Source organism: Buceros rhinoceros, unplaced genomic scaffold, assembly GCF_000710305.1.
Source record: "Buceros rhinoceros silvestris isolate BGI_N320 unplaced genomic scaffold, ASM71030v1 scaffold352, whole genome shotgun sequence".
Lineage (NCBI taxonomy): Eukaryota > Metazoa > Chordata > Aves > Bucerotiformes > Bucerotidae > Buceros > Buceros rhinoceros.
The window spans coordinates 64,960-85,667 of NW_010399290.1; the positions used below are offsets into that span (position 1 = coordinate 64,960).

General features: G+C 37.8%; 1 protein-coding gene across 1 annotated transcript in view; it reads right to left on the bottom strand.

The window, feature by feature from the left end:
• Window positions 1-20,708, bottom strand: part of HELZ (helicase with zinc finger) — a 67,241-nt gene that overhangs the window by 25,137 nt on the left and 21,396 nt on the right. The window contains exons 11-18 of the mRNA XM_010131386.1: window positions 19,990-20,323; window positions 15,840-15,970; window positions 13,260-13,439; window positions 12,633-12,734; window positions 6,355-6,533; window positions 4,716-4,834; window positions 2,889-3,034; window positions 714-861 (exon numbers count right to left, since the gene is read on the bottom strand). Of these exons, the coding sequence (XP_010129688.1) occupies window positions 714-861; window positions 2,889-3,034; window positions 4,716-4,834; window positions 6,355-6,533; window positions 12,633-12,734; window positions 13,260-13,439; window positions 15,840-15,970; window positions 19,990-20,323 (1,339 nt within the window). The remainder of the gene's footprint in view (window positions 1-713; window positions 862-2,888; window positions 3,035-4,715; window positions 4,835-6,354; window positions 6,534-12,632; window positions 12,735-13,259; window positions 13,440-15,839; window positions 15,971-19,989; window positions 20,324-20,708) is intronic.

Consider the following 20,708-nt stretch of genomic DNA (forward strand, 5'->3'; position numbering starts at 1 on the left):
GAGAATTAGTTTTCCTTTAAATGTCAAGGACATTTCTTAAGATGTCTTTTTTGCAGATAAAAAAAGGAGTTGGGTCAACACTCCCCTAATCTGAGGTGACTGGAGAAAGGCATATTCCACTATGAAAAGTATTACCAAGTTGGGGGGGTGGTGTTTGGCTTTTATTTGGGTTCGGGGTTTTTTTAACTCAAGGGAAGGAATGAGAATGAAAGTAATTTTTGAAGAATACAAATAAATCTATGTGAAACAAACATATTCGCAGTAAGTTCGCACCTAAAAAAAAATTTCATTTGCACATTATCAGTTAGACACTGATCCTAAACATATTAAAGCAAATATGAAATGTTACTCCAGAGGACTCTTATCTGAGTGGGAACACTTCTACAACAGTCGAAGAACTCTAAGTTTTACTCTCAGTTGCTAAGATACATCTATCAGAATGTCACAAAAATTATCATGAAAGACATCCTGAAGAATGAGCCCAGGAGAACTATATGCAGCTTACAGTTTGCAAAGAAAAAAAAGAAGATACATTAGTGGAAATGTTTACCACAATGGCAATGTTCACCACTTCATGTTTAGCAAACTCCACGTTCCCCTCTCCTGGTGGGGGGGCAATTTATGTCTTCCACCTACACTGAGCATAAAGCTATAAATCTGGGGGGAGTGGAGCTGTAAGAAAATGACCAAGAATAAAACCAAAGAAGAGATACCTCTGCGTTATTGTAAAAAGCTGTACTATTTTTTTCTTGCACATCTTCCCCACGTGCAGTGAAGAAAGTCAAAGGGTAGAAATCTTTGTGTGCTGGCTGCTTTCCACTTGCCATCAATTTGCCTTCATAGAAAAGTTCAGATGTATAACTGTAACAAGGCAAAACAGAATAAAATGTGGAGTCTACATAAGAGGTCACTGATATAATATGCAAATCTCACTGATAAAATATGCAATCACAAAATACTTCGTAAGGAAAACAGGACCTGACTGTCAGAAACAGTGTCATCACAGAAGCTGGCTGCCTGGAAAAGAAGGGAGGCAAGAACTACTTTCCATGGTGAAAAGCAAGAGGGAAGAAGATAAGCTGAATGGAACAAGACAAAAGCCTGCCAGAAGAGCCTGCACATTTCTGTGGGTAGCACGGTAAGTACTGTATACTGCTGCATACACAAGAGAGCTAAACTAATGTACCAGCTTTCGTTAATTAGTGAATTCTGGTACAATCTCACTTTTGAAAGCTCAGCCTCCACCCTTCATGTTCTTCAGATACAGCTCTGTGGATGCAGTAACATGAATGCAGCCTGACATGAAGACAACAGAAGCAGCAGGCTCTGCCATCAGTGGGCCCACAAAGATCTTCCAGGCTTCCAGGTATCACAGACAAGATGTAAATAACTAGTCAAGCTAAAGAAACTGGTCCGCTACCAAACCATCGTCAAACTACTGACCAGAACCAGCTTATGCTGCACAATCCTGAAGAACATGCAACTCCTCTGTGGACTGAGTCGCAACATTCCACTGCTGCCAATGAGCAAATTTATTTCTTTAATTCATTTCTTTGTAAATTAATTCTTAGTAATGAGTTCTCATTAACAGAGCAACAGAGCAACCTTTCCACAAGAACTGTTTTTTCCAATTACTGCTCCAAAGTCAGGCTGAACTAATGGTCTGTTCTTTCCTAATTTCTTTTGGTCTCTAATTCAGTTAGGTAGGTTTGATTAATGAGCCCACCATGAACCACCTTCCCACACTCACTTCTCTCTTAAGCGCCATGGTCCCATTTGTCAGGGGAAATTCCACATCACAAAAAAAAAAGCAGACTGACCTAAACAGACCATCATCAGAGATGTGGTTCACTTCACACAGCAATACTTTCCAGTGGATCTTCACTACAGAGCTGACTAGCTCCAGCGGTATCTCTGCAATCCTGACCACAGAGTTTACCACAGTGGATCCTTCTAGGAACTCACTCACTGAATGCCAGCTGCTGAAGTAAATTTTCATGATCTTTCTGAGGCAAATTTCAAGGAAGTGATCTCTAACCAAGAGCTGAAATGATCTCTTCCTTTTCAGACTTTCTCTCATTCAGAACTTACAATTTCAAGAAATGTGTAAGAAATTGAGCAGCATTCAGTCTATAATTGTAAAGTCCATAAAACGAAGATGGAGCAAGCTGTGTAATGAAATAAGTTATATGCTCACTTTTGACTCCCCAGAGCACTTAAATACTTCTGCTTTTCCTTTGAACATAGTGATAACCTAATTAGAATGACTGGATACAAACATAATATTCCTCAGTACATATCTGAGCCAGGATTTAAACTTTAGCATTTTTCCCCATGATTGCACTTACTCTCTCTAGCACAGCTCACGGGTGAGCTCATTACACTATCAGCCATTAGCTTATCATAGCATAAAAATGCAAACCCACTGATTAATGTGTCTTGAAAGAAGTAAAAAAAGACAACAGGAGCAACATGCCCAAAATGTGACCTATTTTTTCTGCTCATGGTTGTATAGCCATACATTCCTTACATCGCACATAGTTTACCATTCCAAGATAATCCACCCCAGTAATTCTAATACACTGCCTAACAGTTAAAAATGGAAAGCTGCCTCTTCTTTGGCTTAGTGTGCAACTCTTGCAGCTAAAGCATCCCCACCTGAATGAGGGGTCTGTAATACAACTCATTGAACCTCCAGCATCTGTTCTAAGAGACCAAATTTCAACCTAGTTCAATTCATCTACTACCTAACTTTGAAACAACTACAATTTCATTACAGAAAGATGTAATGCTTCTCTCTTCATTCAGCTGTGCTTGGCTCGAGAGTTGTTTTGTTCACTCACACCAGTCAAAGAAACGCATGATACAGTGAAAAAGTTCACACCTACTTGATGATAGCTTCATGGGAGCGATAGTTCTCACACAGCAAGATCCTGCACGGAAATTCTGCAGGGTAGTGCTCATAGAGCCGGTCAAGCAGTGAAACATGAAGATTTCTTTCCCTGGCAAATTCACTGTAGACAAAAGGACTGAGCTGTAATAGACACACATATACAAAGAAAAGTAACTAAATATGTGGATTTGGAATTTCATGCTCCCATCACATGTATTTTGCATTAAAACATAAAAGAAACCTCACTTTTACTGCACATTCATAGTCGGAAGACATATTCCATGGCTATTCCATAGAAATGCCCATTCCTACTGCAAAAGTGACAAAAGATCAGCATGCTCTTAAAGGAACAATTAAAACACTCAGTAACTATGTAAAGAGGAAAGAAGAGCCCTTGTATCTACGTTTTTTCCTTGTGGCTTGCACAGATGAGTAACTCAAAGCATGACATCACACCATTACTGACAATCGTTTTACAGCTCAGTTACTACCACAATTAGTAGGGATTAGAAATTACAGAAATTCATAACACATTTTTAAAAGTTAAATAGAAAGTTGTTGAAAAAACTAAAAGCCAAACAGCCTAGTTACTATTACACTAAACTACTACTGTTAAAACACCACCTATTACCGCAGGAATAATAGAACCAAAGATGATGAAAAAATATTTTTAAAATATAATTTTTAAATGTAGAAATTAAGGCAATCTATTTTGTCATTCTGACTACATATGATTCAGATTCTGAGTTTGAGTTTCACTTCAGGTAAGTGTTAGTTTTAGAAATCGGAATAATGGATACCTCATAGAGTAGCTTCTGTAAGAATCTGAGCTACAGAACAGCCTGAGACACACAGGCCAAGGCAAGGCTCCAGCTGCCCAGCTGGGCTGAGCCCATCTAGGCTGAAGTGGTAAAACTGCCACTCTCTTCAAAAGCACTTTTGAGAGCTGTATTTAAAAAGCAGTATGCCAGTCCTTGGGATTACTATTACCCTGATTTGAAATGATCTAGTAGTATTAAATCATAGGTGGCAACACTAAGTTTACTACTATACGAAAGCAAACATTCACTCTGTTGCTATTGGGAAACGTCAAGAGAATTAAAGGCAAATCTATAGAAACAAATATATCTGGCTTAAATCAACAGAGCAAGTAAAGTTGGCTTTTCCAAGAATGCTTTCTCATGCCTACAGGCTGCAAAATGACATGAGTAATCCATGATTTAAACTCTTTAAACCAAGTCCTTTGCAGGCACGTCACAGGCACAGAAAGGCACTGGTTAGTTTCCATTCCCTATTTCTTCCTTGTTCAAATCCTTACCAGATTACGATGCTGCCAATAAAAAAAACAAGTTGTCGAAATCGTAATACATGTTCTCCATATTCTTCAATTCTTTCAAAACTCAACAGGGAATATCAGTCATAAAAAGTAGGAGAAACTCTCGCCCTGACTGTAATAACGACTATCCCCACACCTTATGCAAGTTAATATCCCTGGGCTTCCCCATCTGTTATAGGACTGGTAAAATTTATGCATCTCCCTCTTTAAAATGACATTTTACTTGCATACAGCTCAGTGGCTGAGTGGCCCCAAGTCTGTTCTATCCCAGATTTCCTGTGTAACCTTGGACAACTCACATGCTTTTTGCCTCACTGTGAAATGGAGACAAGAGTGTATTCTCACTTACAGAAATACTGCGAGTCTGCGTTAGAGGTTGTGGGGCATTCACAAACCACAGAAACTTGGAGCAGATAAATAACTTAAATATATAACTACAGATATTGTATAAAAGCACTTTACATTCAAAAATTCTATAGCTCTTACCTGCATATGGTCTCCAGCCAAGACGATTCTTGTGTTTTTATTAGCCAATGCTAGAGGCATAATAGTTTCGCACTCCATAGCTTGAGCCGCTTCATCTAGCAGAATGTGTGTAAAAAAACCTGTAAAACAGAGATACCAGCAAATAATGAAACTTGAAATATGGTAAAATAAACAGCGATAACAATACAAGAAATTGTACTGAAAGTTCTGCATTCTGATAGTAACCAAAACTAGAAAAAACTCAGTGTGGCTTATACAAATTATTTTCTAGCAACCACTAGAAAACACACAAACAATTTTCAAACCCATCAAATGACCAACAGTCATCATCTGTTTGCCAGTGACATCAGCAGTAGCCCTCAGATCTGCCTCTTTCTTCTAACGTGAAGTTAAACAAGCGTTTTATCTGAGTCTTCCTCATACCGAGAGTCTCTTGGCAGATCTCCCTTACTGAAAATCTTTTCATCACCATGATGCTTGAAGAGCTTTCACAATGACAATAAAGAGGACTTCCTCAGTTACTTGAGTCCTATTAAATATTTTATATACTGAATTTCCCATTAAAATTGCACACATACCTGAGCTCTTTGCTGGTTATGGGCTTTAAGGAGTGTCGGGGGGGGAAAAAAGGAACAGAAGTTGAAGGAAAATTTAAATTCAATCTCACAATAATATTGGACCAAGAGGTTTGCTGGGTGGGAATCTATGTACTGGATAATAAGCAATTGAGAAAACCTGGGCCACAGGAGACATTTTATGAAATGAGAATTCATGATAGGTACAGAAGTGGTGTTAGACCCTGAGATAAATCAAGGTTTAAAACAGAGGACTTAGGGTACTATCCAGTTAAGATTATATACATTAAAATGTAGCAATTTTCTTTGGAAAACATTAATTTCATACAGCTGCACACATTACTGTGGCATGACTGTACACAGCTCATTGCCAAAGAAAGCAGTTACTTCCATCTAAAGACTTGAAAATATTTACCCTAAATCCCATATTAGTTTTCTCTATTGCAACAAATGCCTAAATGTAGCCATACAAAACTACCCCAACAACTTCTATAAAGAAATTCCATGTTCTCCAAAAAGCAGATGGATTTCATTCGGCAATCAAGAACACAATAAACCCTCAACAGCCTCTGCCCCCAGAAAATCAGTCTAATACATTTCAGTTTAGAAAACAACCCTAGAAGTATCACTTTAGCACAGCATGGGCTTGTACGGGTGGGAGTTGTTTGCAAAGCTAAACAAGTCACAGAACAAGAAAAAAAGCTCTCCGTATGTATTTATGCTTACATGCTCCACTGAGTAATGACCTTAATGAGCACAATATTCAAAGTCAGAATCTCAAACAGAATTTTCCCTCTTGGATCTCAGAAACACCAGATAGCACTGCTTCTTTACTTATTTTTAAATAAGGAAAAAAACAGAATAAGCAAAAGGTTAATTTGAATGCCAGCAGTTTATAGCTTTGGAATAAAAGTTTATTCATGAAGAAAGAGAAGACCACTTTAAGATGATCATTGTTTACTTTATTTTTTATTAACAGCTCAAATAGTTGGGTAAGGAACTGACACGGGTAAGAGGAAGATAGTTTTCAAGCATGGACACTCCTTGTTCAGAAATTGTCTCACCTGGTTCAAGATCCAATTGACATAGATACTGTGATGTATTTAAAGTAACAACTACTACGCGCTGCTTAAGAATGTCTTCTTTCTGTGGCATCTGAAAGGTGGAATGTGTGCTTGAAATCAAACAGTACTGATGCACAACTGGGTGGACAGTCTTTACCCAGCGATTTCTGAAATATACCCTAGAAAAGAAAAAGGGGCCTTATTTTCTATACAGTTTGAACACAGTGGCAGTCTAACACTTCAAATGCTAAGATTCTGTTTTCTGGTACATAAACATAATCTTCAGGAAGCAAAACATCACAACTCTGCAGAATTACATACTAACATGTCTTGGATTTACCCTTCATTAACTGCTGCAGTGCAATTCAACATACGTGAACAGTTACTAAGGATTAATTCACGTCTGGAAATCTGTAAATTCTTCATACATTTAAGTTCTGTGATCTTCACATCAATGTCTGTGTCATTTTAAACTATCAGAAAACTCATTTTAAAGAAATATTTCCTCTGGTGACATATAAATATAGACCATAGCCTCGGAACTGACAGAGCTGCAGTGGTCTGCACATCTCATCAACTGCAGCCATAGGATCTTTAAAAAATAATTGTAAGATATTAATAAATTCCTGTATGTTCTTTTACACATACTATATGTCTTCTGAGATCTAAGAACCAAACAGGAAGTATATTCATCTGTTTATCATGCAGGGCCATAACTATGGTACACCGTACAGAAGAATGAGAAAACAGTGCCAAAAAAGGCTGGCTAAAGTCTAAAACACCAGGACGTTGTTCGCAAAGCACGGGACTTCAAATACCTTTCTGTGACACATAAGATAAATTTAATCATCCTATCATGAGATCAGTGATGAATTTTTCTTAAAAAGTGATGAAATGTTACGGCCAGTCTAGCTAAATGAAAGAGGAACAGGGAAGATGCAAAGACTATGTCCCAGAACCCAATACAAACACCTCCACAGAGACACCGAGATACACCAGCTGAGGAGCCAGAGAGAGATGGCAAAGCGCTTCTCTCTGGGGGTTCCTCAAAATTATAATCCGTATCAAGTAAAAACTGTGAATCTGAAGTGGAGTCTTTAAACTACATGAAACTATCGTACAGATATTCAGAATCAAAGTTATTTTATTTCCAAAGCAAATTAAGATTACATTATTTAATTTCAGTTCTAAATAAGGGATCTAATGCTGTCTGATTTATCTATTAATTATTTTCTCCTGCACTCTTATTACAAATCCCAAATCATTAATAAAGTATTTGGAAAAGTGTAATAATGCACCTAAGTGCAAAACACGATTGCACTGACTGGACTTCACACGTTCACCCACGTTTGAAAATTGCAGCTCGGTTCCATATAACGCGAGAGAAACAATCATTAGGATTATAATAAAACTGTTTTGTGAAAACACGATATCCACTGTGGACAGCAAGCCCAGAATGAAATGAGAAGCGGTGCAAAGGCACTGCAGTATTCTCAGCGGCTCTTTAATTTGACAGCCCAACCAGACCTGATGCTTCAGGTAAGAGCAGGTTCGGTGCAGGAGCAAACCCCCCACTCCTGAGTCACTTCAGAACAGAACCTTCTCATATCACCTCAACCTATTTAGTGCTTATCAGCCATCAAACTGAAAAGCTTTACTGGATAAACTGTTGTTACCTCAACGTAACAACACAAAGTCAGGGCGAATAGCCAGAACAAGGTCGTAGGAGCAAGCTCAGCTAACCTCAGCCGGTCAGTCGGCTTTCCCAGGATTCAGGTTCCCCACGTGAACTGAGGGGAATACCTACCTACCACCTCACAGGAGTACTGCGAGGATTAATGAGTTTATTGTGAGTTTATGTTTGTAAAGCACTTTGGGATTCTTGGATGAAAGGTGCTATTGAAATGCAAAATATTATGGTTATTAGACATTATTATACCATGCACTGTCTTTTATTACTAAAATTCACCGATGTGTGACTCACAGATTGGCTGACAGCATTTCAAACTGCATTGCTGCTTACCCATTAATTTCTTTTATTTTGATGTGAGATCAAAAAGGTATCCCAGAGCTGTTATTCACCACTGGCATAAAAGCACCTGACAGATGTGACTACTTCAAAAAATGTCGTGATATAAGTAAGTCACACTGAACAAGCAATTTCTTTCTCAGAATTCGGGCTAATAAAAACTCTTGTAATTTCATTAGGGTTTTTTTTCTTAGAGGAACCCATTACAATAATGGGTTTTACCTTAGCACAAATCTTCACATTTCACTCTGCAACAAACCCCTAACTTCTGATTAAACAAGCGACTAACCTTCTACCCCTAGTATCTGCCTAAGTCAAGTACCTGAGTGCCCACAGTTACTAATCAAAACACCTTCTGTTAGAGTACAGCTAGGTGCACAGAGGAGCAAAGATGCAGGTACAAAACCAAAACCCAGCCATAGCTCTCATGAAAATCTATTTTCTCACATCATGTGCCTCTCATCAAGACTTTAATGCTCGAGAAATTAGAAACTTGAAGGCCACGGTTTACCCAAAGCACAGGCAGTGAATTTACTAGCGTTGAGAACCACACTGAAACGGAAATCCCCGAAGATTATGTGTTAGGGACTCAGTCTCCTGTGAACAAAAGCACTGAATATATCCACAGTACTCACTAATGCTGGGTTAACACCCGCAGAATCTGCATTTGGCATGGAAATTCACATCACCTTTATTTCTAACTGTGGCATCTGGGTATCTACAAGAAAAGCCTTCATTTCTGTGGACCTCTAGCCAATGAGCCAAGGAATGGAACAAACTGCCAGCCAGCCCTGTTCACCGTCAGGCTGGGATCACTCCTGCATCACTTACAACACGTGTCTAAATGATAACAAAGGGCAAGTCTAGAGGCAGAACCTCTGAGGGAGGCTAAACAGAGTTTCGTTTGCACTCCTGTCCTACAAAAGCAACTCCTATTTCTCATGAGCGAATGGGGACTATATTTAAGTTCTTCATAACTACTTTTCCCTGTTCAGAACCGGGAAACACTAACTCCTCCCAGTTCTTGACAAAAAGGCCCAGATTCTCCCTTCAGGCTGTGCTCCAAAGAGCTCTTGTTGGATCATCTCCAATCCCAGCTCCTCAGATTTCTGCTGTTATTTCTCACCTGAAATCCCTCAAGCAAAAACACAGAAGCTTAGAGGCAAAAGAACTGAGCAGTCTAATTTCCTGCCTCTGTTAAAAGACCATTAAAAAAAAAAAAACCTAAGTACTCCCACAAAGACTAAAGAAACCCCTAAAAGCACCTCATTTCCCTCTTGTATTTCTTTTGATCCACCTCCAAAGAGATGCTCACTCTGACAAACGTGTTCCTTGGGATGCAGAAAATGTGAAGAATCATAGTCTCATCCAGTTGGAAGAGACCACAGACCTGTCTTACCACCTGAAAATTAACTTTTTAAGTCAATCTGCCTTTGAGGATGGCATAAGATAGAAGTTAGAGTTTCAAAAAAAAGTAATTGGCTAAAAAGGCATTTATTTTAACAACTAACATTTACTATGGTAAATAAATACCATTTGCAGTGCAAGAACTTTACTCCAAGCAATCTGGAAAAAAGGACAGCAGTTCTTTAAAAGCTGCTGGAGTTTTGGTTTAGGTTGCGGCGCTTGTTTTTAATTCAAATTCTGGCTGCTCTGATTGATCAATGTTTAAAGCCTGAGTATCTCTGAAGCCAGCAGCCACATACTAAAGCCATCTGGTTTCAGGGTACATGCAGAACTTACACATGTATTTTATGATCAAAATATTTTTAAAATGAACTAGAGAGATTTCAGCTGAGATACTTAAACAGAATCAACTTATTTTCTGACACTGCTGAATTCAGAGTCAGCAAGAACACGTTCAGGAATAAATAAAAATAGTGAAAATGCAGATAAAAGCAGTTATCAAGCTCTTTCCCAGTCCTGCGGTATTACATACAAAACCAGAGCATGGACACAACTAAATCTGAAGTACACAGGTTTTGGAGCGAGCCCTAATACAGTTGAACCTTCTAAACAAACCCAGGGGCATTTTTTTTTTCTGGGTATGAATTTGTTTATGGGCATCAAGACTGTAAGAATTTGGCCTTCAGACTTGACTGGTATTTTATTTAGGTGCAGACTCAACATAAATTCTCAGTGTTCATTCTGGCTTTGCATTTTCCAAAGGGCATACGAAGCTATTTTGTTAGGAAAAAATATGAATTTGTAACATGGTATTTAAACAAAAACCCCCAAACTCTAAGGCTTCAAACTTTTATGTCACATAAATGACAGGGTAATTTATTTAGTGTTCATCTTACAGAAAAGCTTACGCAGTTCTCAGTACTCAATGTTAAATAATTAAGTTTTCCTTCTATAAAAACAACATAAATATTATGGTGCTCCCCACTAGGCTATGGAAACGTTTTTAGCAAGGGTAAACTAGGGTTCAGCTAACTGGTCACTTGCAGAACAAACAAGGACAAATATCTAAAGACAACTGTTCAGCCATTTAGAAACAAGTCAAACTCCACAAGTAGCACATCCAGCTTTGACAACTAACTTTGATAACTCCACTGGATGTTTCATTCAAATATTCAAGAAGCTCAGAGCACCCTGTTTAAACTCACAGTAATGATTTTAATTTGAAAATAATCTTGATGACAGTCAATACAAAAGGTAACAGATCCATAATTAATTTTATGCCAGGAGTCTCACAGCTCTGATAAGTGGACCCTGTAACCCCTGCCAGATCAGGTCAACATGCAGTTAGCTTTCAAACAGCACATGCTTCTCAATTATGTGTAACATTTTTAATTTGAAAACATACATACTTGTGAAACCATAAATATATACACACAATTCCAGAAGTGCCTCCATTTTCTAAAACTTTATTTATAGAGGTATCGTGACTATTTAAACACTATCATATAACCTACAGCAGCACTTTCTGAAGGCTTCACAACAAATACTATGACAATTATACTCAAATTCAAACACTCAGTGACATTTAAATTATGTGCTGTAATTTTCTTGGCAAATATGTATGTATTATTTTAACCATAAGGTAACTAGCACTTTTTTTAATGTATGTTTTTCAAAAGCATTTCTGAGACTGGACTATTTACCTGAATGCAGCTCAAAAAAGAAGGTAGCAAAAGCCTGGCAACCATAACAAAACTCTAATTAACTCCTTACTCTGTTCAATCACGACTCAATATTCCTGGAAGTGTCAAGTACACACATTTTCCCCACCATAAAATGAAGACACCATGCTGTTCATCACAAAGAGCTTTATAAATCACCTCAAGACAACCTGTATTAAAATACAACCAGATCAACTTTTCAAAAATCAGCTGCCTTCTTTTCCCTGGCCAGATCCTCAGTGTCTGCAAAACGCCACAGGGCAACTAACGGCAGCAAACCTACGAGAATTTACACCCGCTGTAAATCTCGCCCTTTCACCTAACTGCATCGGCTTTACTGACATTGCATAAAATACAAGTCCAAGATGGCTTTTTATAGCTAGGGAGTAAACACAGAGTCATTTTCTTAGTCATATAGAAACCCTCACAGTGGCATTCAGAAAATGATGCCCGTAATTTAAAAAAGACATACTAAGCTCTCAGTTTACATTACATATATTGTGAGTTCGGCGCAAAATATTCCCAGGAGCAAATTTCTGCCCGTAAATAAATCCTCCTTAACTATTTATTTGCAAGTTTACCCTCCTTGCTCTTACAGTTTTGATCTCTTCTGCATTTTTTTACTTAACTTCCCCAAAATACCCATGGTAAGTACATTTAATCACATATACAATGATTTCAAATGGACTCATCAGAAGAGGCCAAACTACTTTCACATGATTCTCTAAATACGTAGCTCCTATGACATCAAAATTTTCCTTCAAAGAGCTGGGCAGCCCCAGTTTCCAAATGATCATTTTCTGGAATTAAAATACAATTAAAGTTAATTTTATTTTATCATAGTAGCTTTTAGAGGAGCACATCAAAAGTTTGCTCATTAGGAAAGACACATTTACCAATAGAATAATAAAAAACTTAAAAAAGGATGTCTTTACTTTTATTTCACAAATGACCCAAAATTACGTTGACCATGTTTCACATTCCTTTTAATCTATGTTTTTAAAAGCACTGCTGGTAACACCAATATGCTCTTAGGTTTTAAAAGTTCTTTAACCTTTTTTATAGACACCTTTTCTTAAGAATAGTATTTTACAGATACATAATAAACCTTAAAAAAATACCTGAGAGGTCTTGCCTGGGGATTGCCTGCTTCTACATATGGATGTAAATAATCCTTTATGTAGAGGTCAGCAGCACTATTAGAATGGGTGCAAATGAGAATCCTGCTGGAATAAATGGTGCAAATAAAAAAGCAATGAAGAAACAGAAAACAATTCAAAGCAGTAGAATACAAAAAAAAAGGAAACAGTGGCCATCTTCCTGCACATTTGTCTTAATGAAATCAGCCACTAACCTACACAGTTTGCACGATTCAGCCCTTTAATTCAAACCCTTCAGTTACAAAAAGATTTAAAGTTCAAACAGTTTTTCAATAATTATTTGTGATTATTAACCTATACTTGATTTTAAGTAAGGAACATCTTTCATTATCTAGCACACTGCTAAATTTCCCATATCAAGCAAATCATTCTGCATATTGTCAGTTTTAATTAGGTTTGTTCTAAATGGAAAATACAGGCTACGACTATATAATTACGTTATCATTCAAAATAATGATGGATGGCTTGAGGTTTTTTTGTTTTTAAGCTGGATGGAAATTCTGTATTTCTATCTTTCACTTGAATTTAAATTAAAAAATTACATCTCTGCTAACCAAGTGTCGCCCTACGTTTAGCACCCCGTCTCACCTAGTATCCTGTTGTTGGAGTATGTGCTTGACTGCCTGAGCCAGAGTGAAGGTTTTTCCTGTCCCATAGGGACCGATGATAAGAACAGGAGGCAGTTGTATTGAAAGTGGAGTAGTGATAGCCAGAACAGCCTCTTTCTGCTTAGCATTTAGTCGAGGGTCCAACTGCTCATCCCATTGTCTGTACAGGAGGAGGCAACAGAGTTTAAAAACAGAAGTTGTGACAATCCACTGTCAGTCAGAAATGAAATAACGTACGATTTCAAATGCTTTTAAAGAAATTAAGAGAGCCTACATGCTGCTACATTGATTGTGTCATTCTGGGGCACACTGAAACAAACCAACTAATCTAACAAAACAATCACATGCTTTCATTATGAAAATTTGATTGTACTTCCAATAAATCATTTTGGTTTGTTTTTTTTCAAAAGGAATATAACTATTTCTCACTGAACGATAATTAACCTGCACAGTACACATTTTAGAAAAAGTATATGCTGCACCAGCCCCTGGTGACAAAAGCAAGTTGACATACAATGATTTTCTACTATTACTATGCAAAACATTAGTTATTTTTCTTCCTGGTAGTATTTACATTGTCAGCTTCAAGAGTCATCAGCCATACAACCCCAGGGCTTGGTAAAAGTTATCTACAATGAAATCAAAAAACAATTAAAAAAACCTAACAGCTACCAATTAACTACAAACTTCTATTTATTTATTATTTTTTTGAGATCATTAAGGCACATACCTCTAATGGGAAAGCAGTCTAAAAAAAGGATTTTTGCTGTAAGCAGCTGTAAGCTGATGCCAGCATTAAGAGGAAGATATTTTCAAAAGTTCCAATGAGCATAAGAGGTTAAAGATTTCTAGACACAGTTTTTAATATTCCCACTGACAGCTTTAAAAGTAGGCATGCCTAGTAAAAACCACCTGTCACTGCTACACATATGGCCATTCCTGAGTAACGTGATCTGCTCCAGTACACGAATGATGATTCTTACAGACTGGGGAGGCTTCTATTCACTAGCAGTTAGCAACAGGGAGTAAAATCAAGAAGGAGTTGACTGTAATCCTGACTTTTAAGACAGCTATGAACAACAAGCTGGCAGGAGACTAAAAAGTACTGGAAAGGAATAGGAATGTAAAACAAAAATAGAATTAAAACAGAGAGAAAGACAGTTTTGAGTCAGTGAGAAGTACTGATTCTCAAGGTAAGACAAACCAAGCCACCAGATGGAACTGACTTAAACTGAAATACAACATATATGTCATTTATGTGTATAAAAAAACATAAAACATTATACAAATAAATTATATCAACTATAACAATATGTAAATTTCTGTAAATATAAATTTCCTGACATAGAACACAGAAGATAAAGTTCTGGCTTACTTTACTTACCTTCTTTTTATTGAAATCACTGCTTACTTCCAAGCTATTCTTAAATGCTATTCCCTTCACTGAATTCACTGAAAACTCAACTAAGTCACTGAACAGATTGCCACTGACTTCCATGAGTTTTGTAGTATAACTACTCCTTTTTTTCTGCCCGTACTGCCAAAGCTTTGGTGCACGCAGCAATCACCCTCACCCTTTTATCATCTCTGTTCTTCCTACACTTCCAAAGACAAACCAAAATTGTTCCAGTAATTTCTGTCTTCTGTAAACCTCATTGTCTCAGGTTTCTGGCCAGATGCCTTTCCTTTTAATCCCTGAGCTATCTTCTGATTTGTAGTGTACCACAACCATGCTCCCAAGCCTCACCTTCAAGACACCACACGACTCCTCACATGCTGTACAGGCTATCAGTTCCACATACTTCTCATAGCCCTGGTTTCCAAGGACAGAAACCTCATGCCTCTTTTATCCTTCCCTAGGCAGCGAGAGTACTGACCATGTTCCCTGAGCAACACAGCCTCACATTTCTCTTCCCTACGTTTCCTCTGAGACAAACTATTTTCACTGCATCAGCCTTAAGTTTCCTTAGTAATATTTACACAACACAGGGGTTTATAATTTCATAAAAGAAACTGTAAGACATATATATTAAAGACTCAGGACTGCTTGCAAGAGCAATGCTGGTCCTTCCAAGAATCACTCCCACACTTCTCCTAGTCATCCCCCTCAGTGGTATGTCCAAATTTGGGCTCTCCATCAAACTCCAAAAGCACTTTGCTCCTTGCAAATCAGAGTCTGCACTCCTAAGATCCTGCACAGCAAACTCCTGGTAACTGGTATTTGCATTCCTGTAAAGTATTAGGTGTATTTGCCGTGAAGAACAGCAGAACAGTAATCAACAATAGCAGATTCGTTTTCTACAGCTACAATACTGCGGCAATGCCTGCGAAACCACAGCTCAACCACAGGGAAAACCAATCAACAGATTCTTGTCCTCAGAGGATGACTTTTTCTTGCTTTATTTAGAACGGCTTCACTCCCTTCTCTGAGCCATCCTCACCATTAACGAGGAGCAAGACGCATTTCTTGTTCTAGGGCAGGCTTCAGCCATCTGTTACGAGAAATTCAGCACTGCATTGCAATGCAATCTTTAATGTTCAAGTGTTGGTATTCTTGTACCTGTTGGGACTCCAGGGTATGGTGGGAGTCATGCTGACATCTGGAAACAAAATACTGTTGTCCTTAATCCTGTCCAAGGCATAATGCATTTCGCAGAGGGGTAAGCGATTTAACTGAAACTGAAGTTCAACCTGTGGTACAAAATGAACGAATGAAGAGGTCAACCAAAAATGATTCATTTAAAAGACACTCATTAGCCTTTGCTGCATATGATACATTTTTATCTTCCTGCAAACTACCGACTCTTAGAAGAAAACAGCAAACATCATTCAACCAAAAGGTTTGCGATAAAATTTCCTTGCTCTTTTTTTTCTTTTTTTTTTTTTTGAGGCAAGGATAAATACAACATTTTCTCTAATTTAATTTTTTTGTTTGACTTTAAGATTAAATTCCACTGAACTTTCAGAAAAAAATTAGAGGGGAAACATTCTTGAAATTATTTTTGAATACAAAAAAAGTCCTGGAAAATACCATTGTCCTAAAATATTGTTTTTACACATATAAGCTTCCACCCCTCACTGTAAGAACAATCCTGAAAAAGTGACAGGCCAGAAAATTTTATGGATCAACAGATGACATAAATCACATGTGTGACCAGCAGAGATAAATCCCAAACGTTACTATTTCTAGTCAAACATTCTGGAATAATATAAATTGTTCACTCCTGTTCAACTGGACTCTCCAGTAGTTAATTTCTAATAATTAGTTCCTTATCAATACATTCATTTTTTTGTTCTCTCAATCACTTGGTTTTTAATGATAGTAAATAAAAGATAATGCTAACAAAAACTCTGTTACGAAGCCAGAAACAACATGCAGAGCACATTAACATCCCTGATTAAATTCAGAACTGAACAACAGATAGTGAAATTACTTCATACACACAAATACTAAAAGAGCAAAGAGGAAAATACTTTTTAAATTTGAACACAGGATAAAAGCAGCTCCTGGGGAAACAATTCATAAAAACAGTTCACTCAGATTATCATTTACACACATTTAATTTGAAATTACTATTCTCTCCAAAATCAAATGAATCTATCAGTGCATTGTGTTAAAGAACTCCACGTTAACAACTAACGCAGAAGCCTAGAATATAAGAAATAATGAATAATAATAATAAAACACAAGAATAATTTTGTAATAATATTTTGACAACTTATACAAAGACTTTTAAAAGTCCTCATCAAATAGTTTTCCTTTATATACTAATGTTGTATTAAAGATCCCTGTGATTATCTCAGCAAATCTGAGAAAAAAAAGAAAAAACAAAAAGAAGAGTTAAAAAAAACCAGAGAATCACTTCTCTAAACACAACATCCAAAGCCATATAAACTTCTCTCACGAACCTTTTCCTATAGAGGAATAATTTAGCCTTCCAGATTTAACTACTTGTTGGACCTGACGCTCCTTTGTCTGGCCACAAGGTTGCTTCCTACCCTAGGGATCACACCTGTAAAACCCCTCCTGTGCACCAGTGATGTTCACTGCTTGAAGACCATCTCCTTCAAAAGGATTTGCAAGACACAGCTCTTACCTTTTTCTTTTTTCTGGAATATTTAAATATTATACTGTTCATATTATTCCGTAGCATGTAAAATCAACACTAGCTTTGCTGTAAATAAACAATGTTTGCTTGTATCAGTGCAGAACGTAGCCATTAACTTTCAGTCTCTGGCAGATACAAAGACATGAAATATTCATCTTGACTATCACATTCTACAGCAAGATGTATAACCACAACTCTGAAGAAAAGGGCAGTAACAAATCTGTACAACATCAAGCATGGAGTTCACTAAAGCGATTGCAACTGCTAGGAAAACTTTTTTTAAATAGGACACGTGAACATTGAAGATTTTTTTCCCCCTCACTGTTCCATCAAGTAGCTCATGCCTATCCACTACCTGAGGAAGTATCAGGGTCTCCACCACAGCGAGGTTTAGGTCTCATCAAGAATGACAGCACCAGCTCACCCTGCCCAAGGGGGACCTCGAGCTTCCTTTCAAAGCTCTGTCCTACCCATCTCCACCCAGTGCCAACTTGTCCCCCCAGTCATATCCTGCAGATGTTTGGAAAAAGTCTTCCACACAAATGGTGATAGTCCCAGCCTCCCATTTTTATCTATACAGGAAATATCTCTCTCCTCAGACAGATCCAAGGCTAACAAAAGACCACCCAAGAGAAGAATGATCATTTAAACACACAAAACTGTGATGCTCATCTGAGCAACACTTTGGTAGCGCCTTCTGGGAGTCCAAGCAAGGTGCGTAGCATGAAATACCTCTTATTATCTACCCGCATTCACCACTTTAACAGCTTGATTTGGTTTTAATCCAGTTTGGATTGAATCAAATAGTTGTATTTGCTGTTGCAGAGTACTGAATGAGGCCATCTGTGAAGAAGAGGCACGTAACCTGCTTTAATATATACTCCACAATAGGAAAACAGTGGGAAAGGAAGTTAGCCCACTGCCAGTTTCACAGAAGAGGACACAGAACGGAATAATCACTCCAAAAATAAAACAGGTGCACGTTAGTTTGGACACCAAAAAAGCAGCAGCCAAGGGGCATGTATGAAGTACTAAATGATTTCACAAATAACTTTAGGACACAATTTTTAATGCAGAATCGATTTGCTGCCTCGGGCAAAGTTTTATAAGACAGTCAAAGAAAAATAAGCCAGTTACTGAAGCCCCAGCTCATTTTGCATTCCAGTGGAGTTTCTGAGAGAATCAATTAGTAAGTTTAATTATTGTTTTAAGAAAACAAACACAAAGCCAAGAGCCCAGAACAGCGTAAGTCTTCCCAGACCAATTACCCATGTTAAATTAAGACATTAGGATTCTTACATATGTTTCCCCAAAACAAAATGAATGGGAGGAGATAATTCGTCTGGTGAAAATGCATTCATTTCAAGCAATTCCAGTGACCTTCATTTGAGACTATTTCCATGTGGTAACAAGAGCAATCACAAGGTCTATAGCAGACACACGCTGGAGACGGGCGAGTTTATTTAACTTAGCTAGAGCTTTATCTTCCCTTAAATACATTTATATCTAATACACTGTATTGTTTGCAAAAAAACACAGCATTTTTTTTTAAATGTATCCTCACCCATTTCACGTTAACTGCCAAATGATCAAAAACCTGATCCTACTGACAACACAGTTTTCCCCAGCAAAAGTGTTGTAACTCCTCATTTTGTGACCGAATGCCTCCAAGACAGGTAAGTCTCTCTCTTGGATATAACTCTCAGCAGAGTGAGAGCCATGGATGCAAGTATTATCATTCTGAAGTACAGGAGATATATAATAAGAGTATTTATTTACCTTCCTCATCTACCATCTTCCATCTACCAAACCTCATCCTCTTCAAAGAAATACTGTAATCCCCCTGAAGAACAATATTCCTTTTGTGCTGATATGGGCTCAGAAAGCAGCACAAGGCCCATTCATAACCTCAGCAGACCTTATTAAAAATTAATTTCACCTCAGACCTAGGAACAAATAGTGGAATCCACAACGACGCAATCAAAAAGAATGAGAAGACACAAAATAAAGAGTCCAAGCTGCAAGTTATCAAAGACCAAGTTTGAGCTGGTGATATAAAGAACAGCAGAGTCTTTTTTTGTTTGGCTGGTTTGGGGATTTGGGGGTTTTTGTGAGAAAAACTGCAGGAATAGAAAACTCCCTCCTTTGACTTCATTAAGAAAAGGTTTCTGAGGACTCTGGTGAAAATAGCTATGAGGGACAGAGTGATGGAACCCACATCAGAAAGACTAAGATGGAGAAATGTCCAGGCAGCAGGAACAAGCATTAGAATGGGAAGGGAGAGGTAGGTCTGGTGGAAGAAAGCCCAGGAACTGCCCACAAACACCTACCTGCAGGAAAATAAAAATAGAACAAAGGTTTCCTTTACAAGGCCACAGAGAAGGCTTTGCATTTGAACCAGAGACATAAGACCAATGTCCAAGACAACTTACAAATCACACTCTCAAAACCACAAGGTATAGAAACAAAAACCTGCGAGCAACACAATCATCTCAGAATAACTTCGCAGAAACTAAACTCATTAATTCACATGTCTGGTGGAGCCAAAACAGAGACAATACAAACAGTTCCCATACCAAATTCACTTCGACTCGGATTTACCTGCATTTCACAATCTGCCCGAAGATTAAGTTCTTCGCAGCATTCCCTGGATACCCTCAAGAAGATATAATCCTTTGTTTTCTCCTCAATAGCTGCTTCATAAACCTTCTCTTTGGTTCCTTGGGTCTGCGCTGACTTCTCTTTAGTGACAGGCAATAAATAAACAGCATTGACTTTGGTCATCACCAGCCGTCCAGCCAAAGTGTCTTCCGAAAGCGTTTCAGTGAGCTTAAAGCGGCCAAAAAGTTGTCCATTTTGGGCATACTTTGCACCTCCAGAAACACCAGTGAGCATGAAGCTTGCTACAATCTGCAATTGCACTTTTATGTTGAACCTAAGTAAGAAAGCATCAAGTCAGTGCAGAAAAATGCTCTCAGATTCAGAAATTCCATGCATTCTGATGAAGATCCCCTGCCTCGCATTCTGAATGTATAAATTCTAAACGTAAACAAGTACAGCCAAACAGGCCTTTCATAAGTATGTAGCTGTCAAATGTTTACACATTTTTCTCTTGATTACTGCCTATAAAACACATATTCAAAAGAATTAACATCTATGAAACTTGGAAAAAGAACCATCACAGGAGAGCCAAATACTAGATTTTCTGAACCCAAATAAGTTTCAGGTGAATCACGGTTGTTCTGCAGTAAAAACTTCTATTTAAATAGTTTGTAAGCTTATGTTAGGTGTTCAAGGAGAGACATGCAGGCAAAGAACAG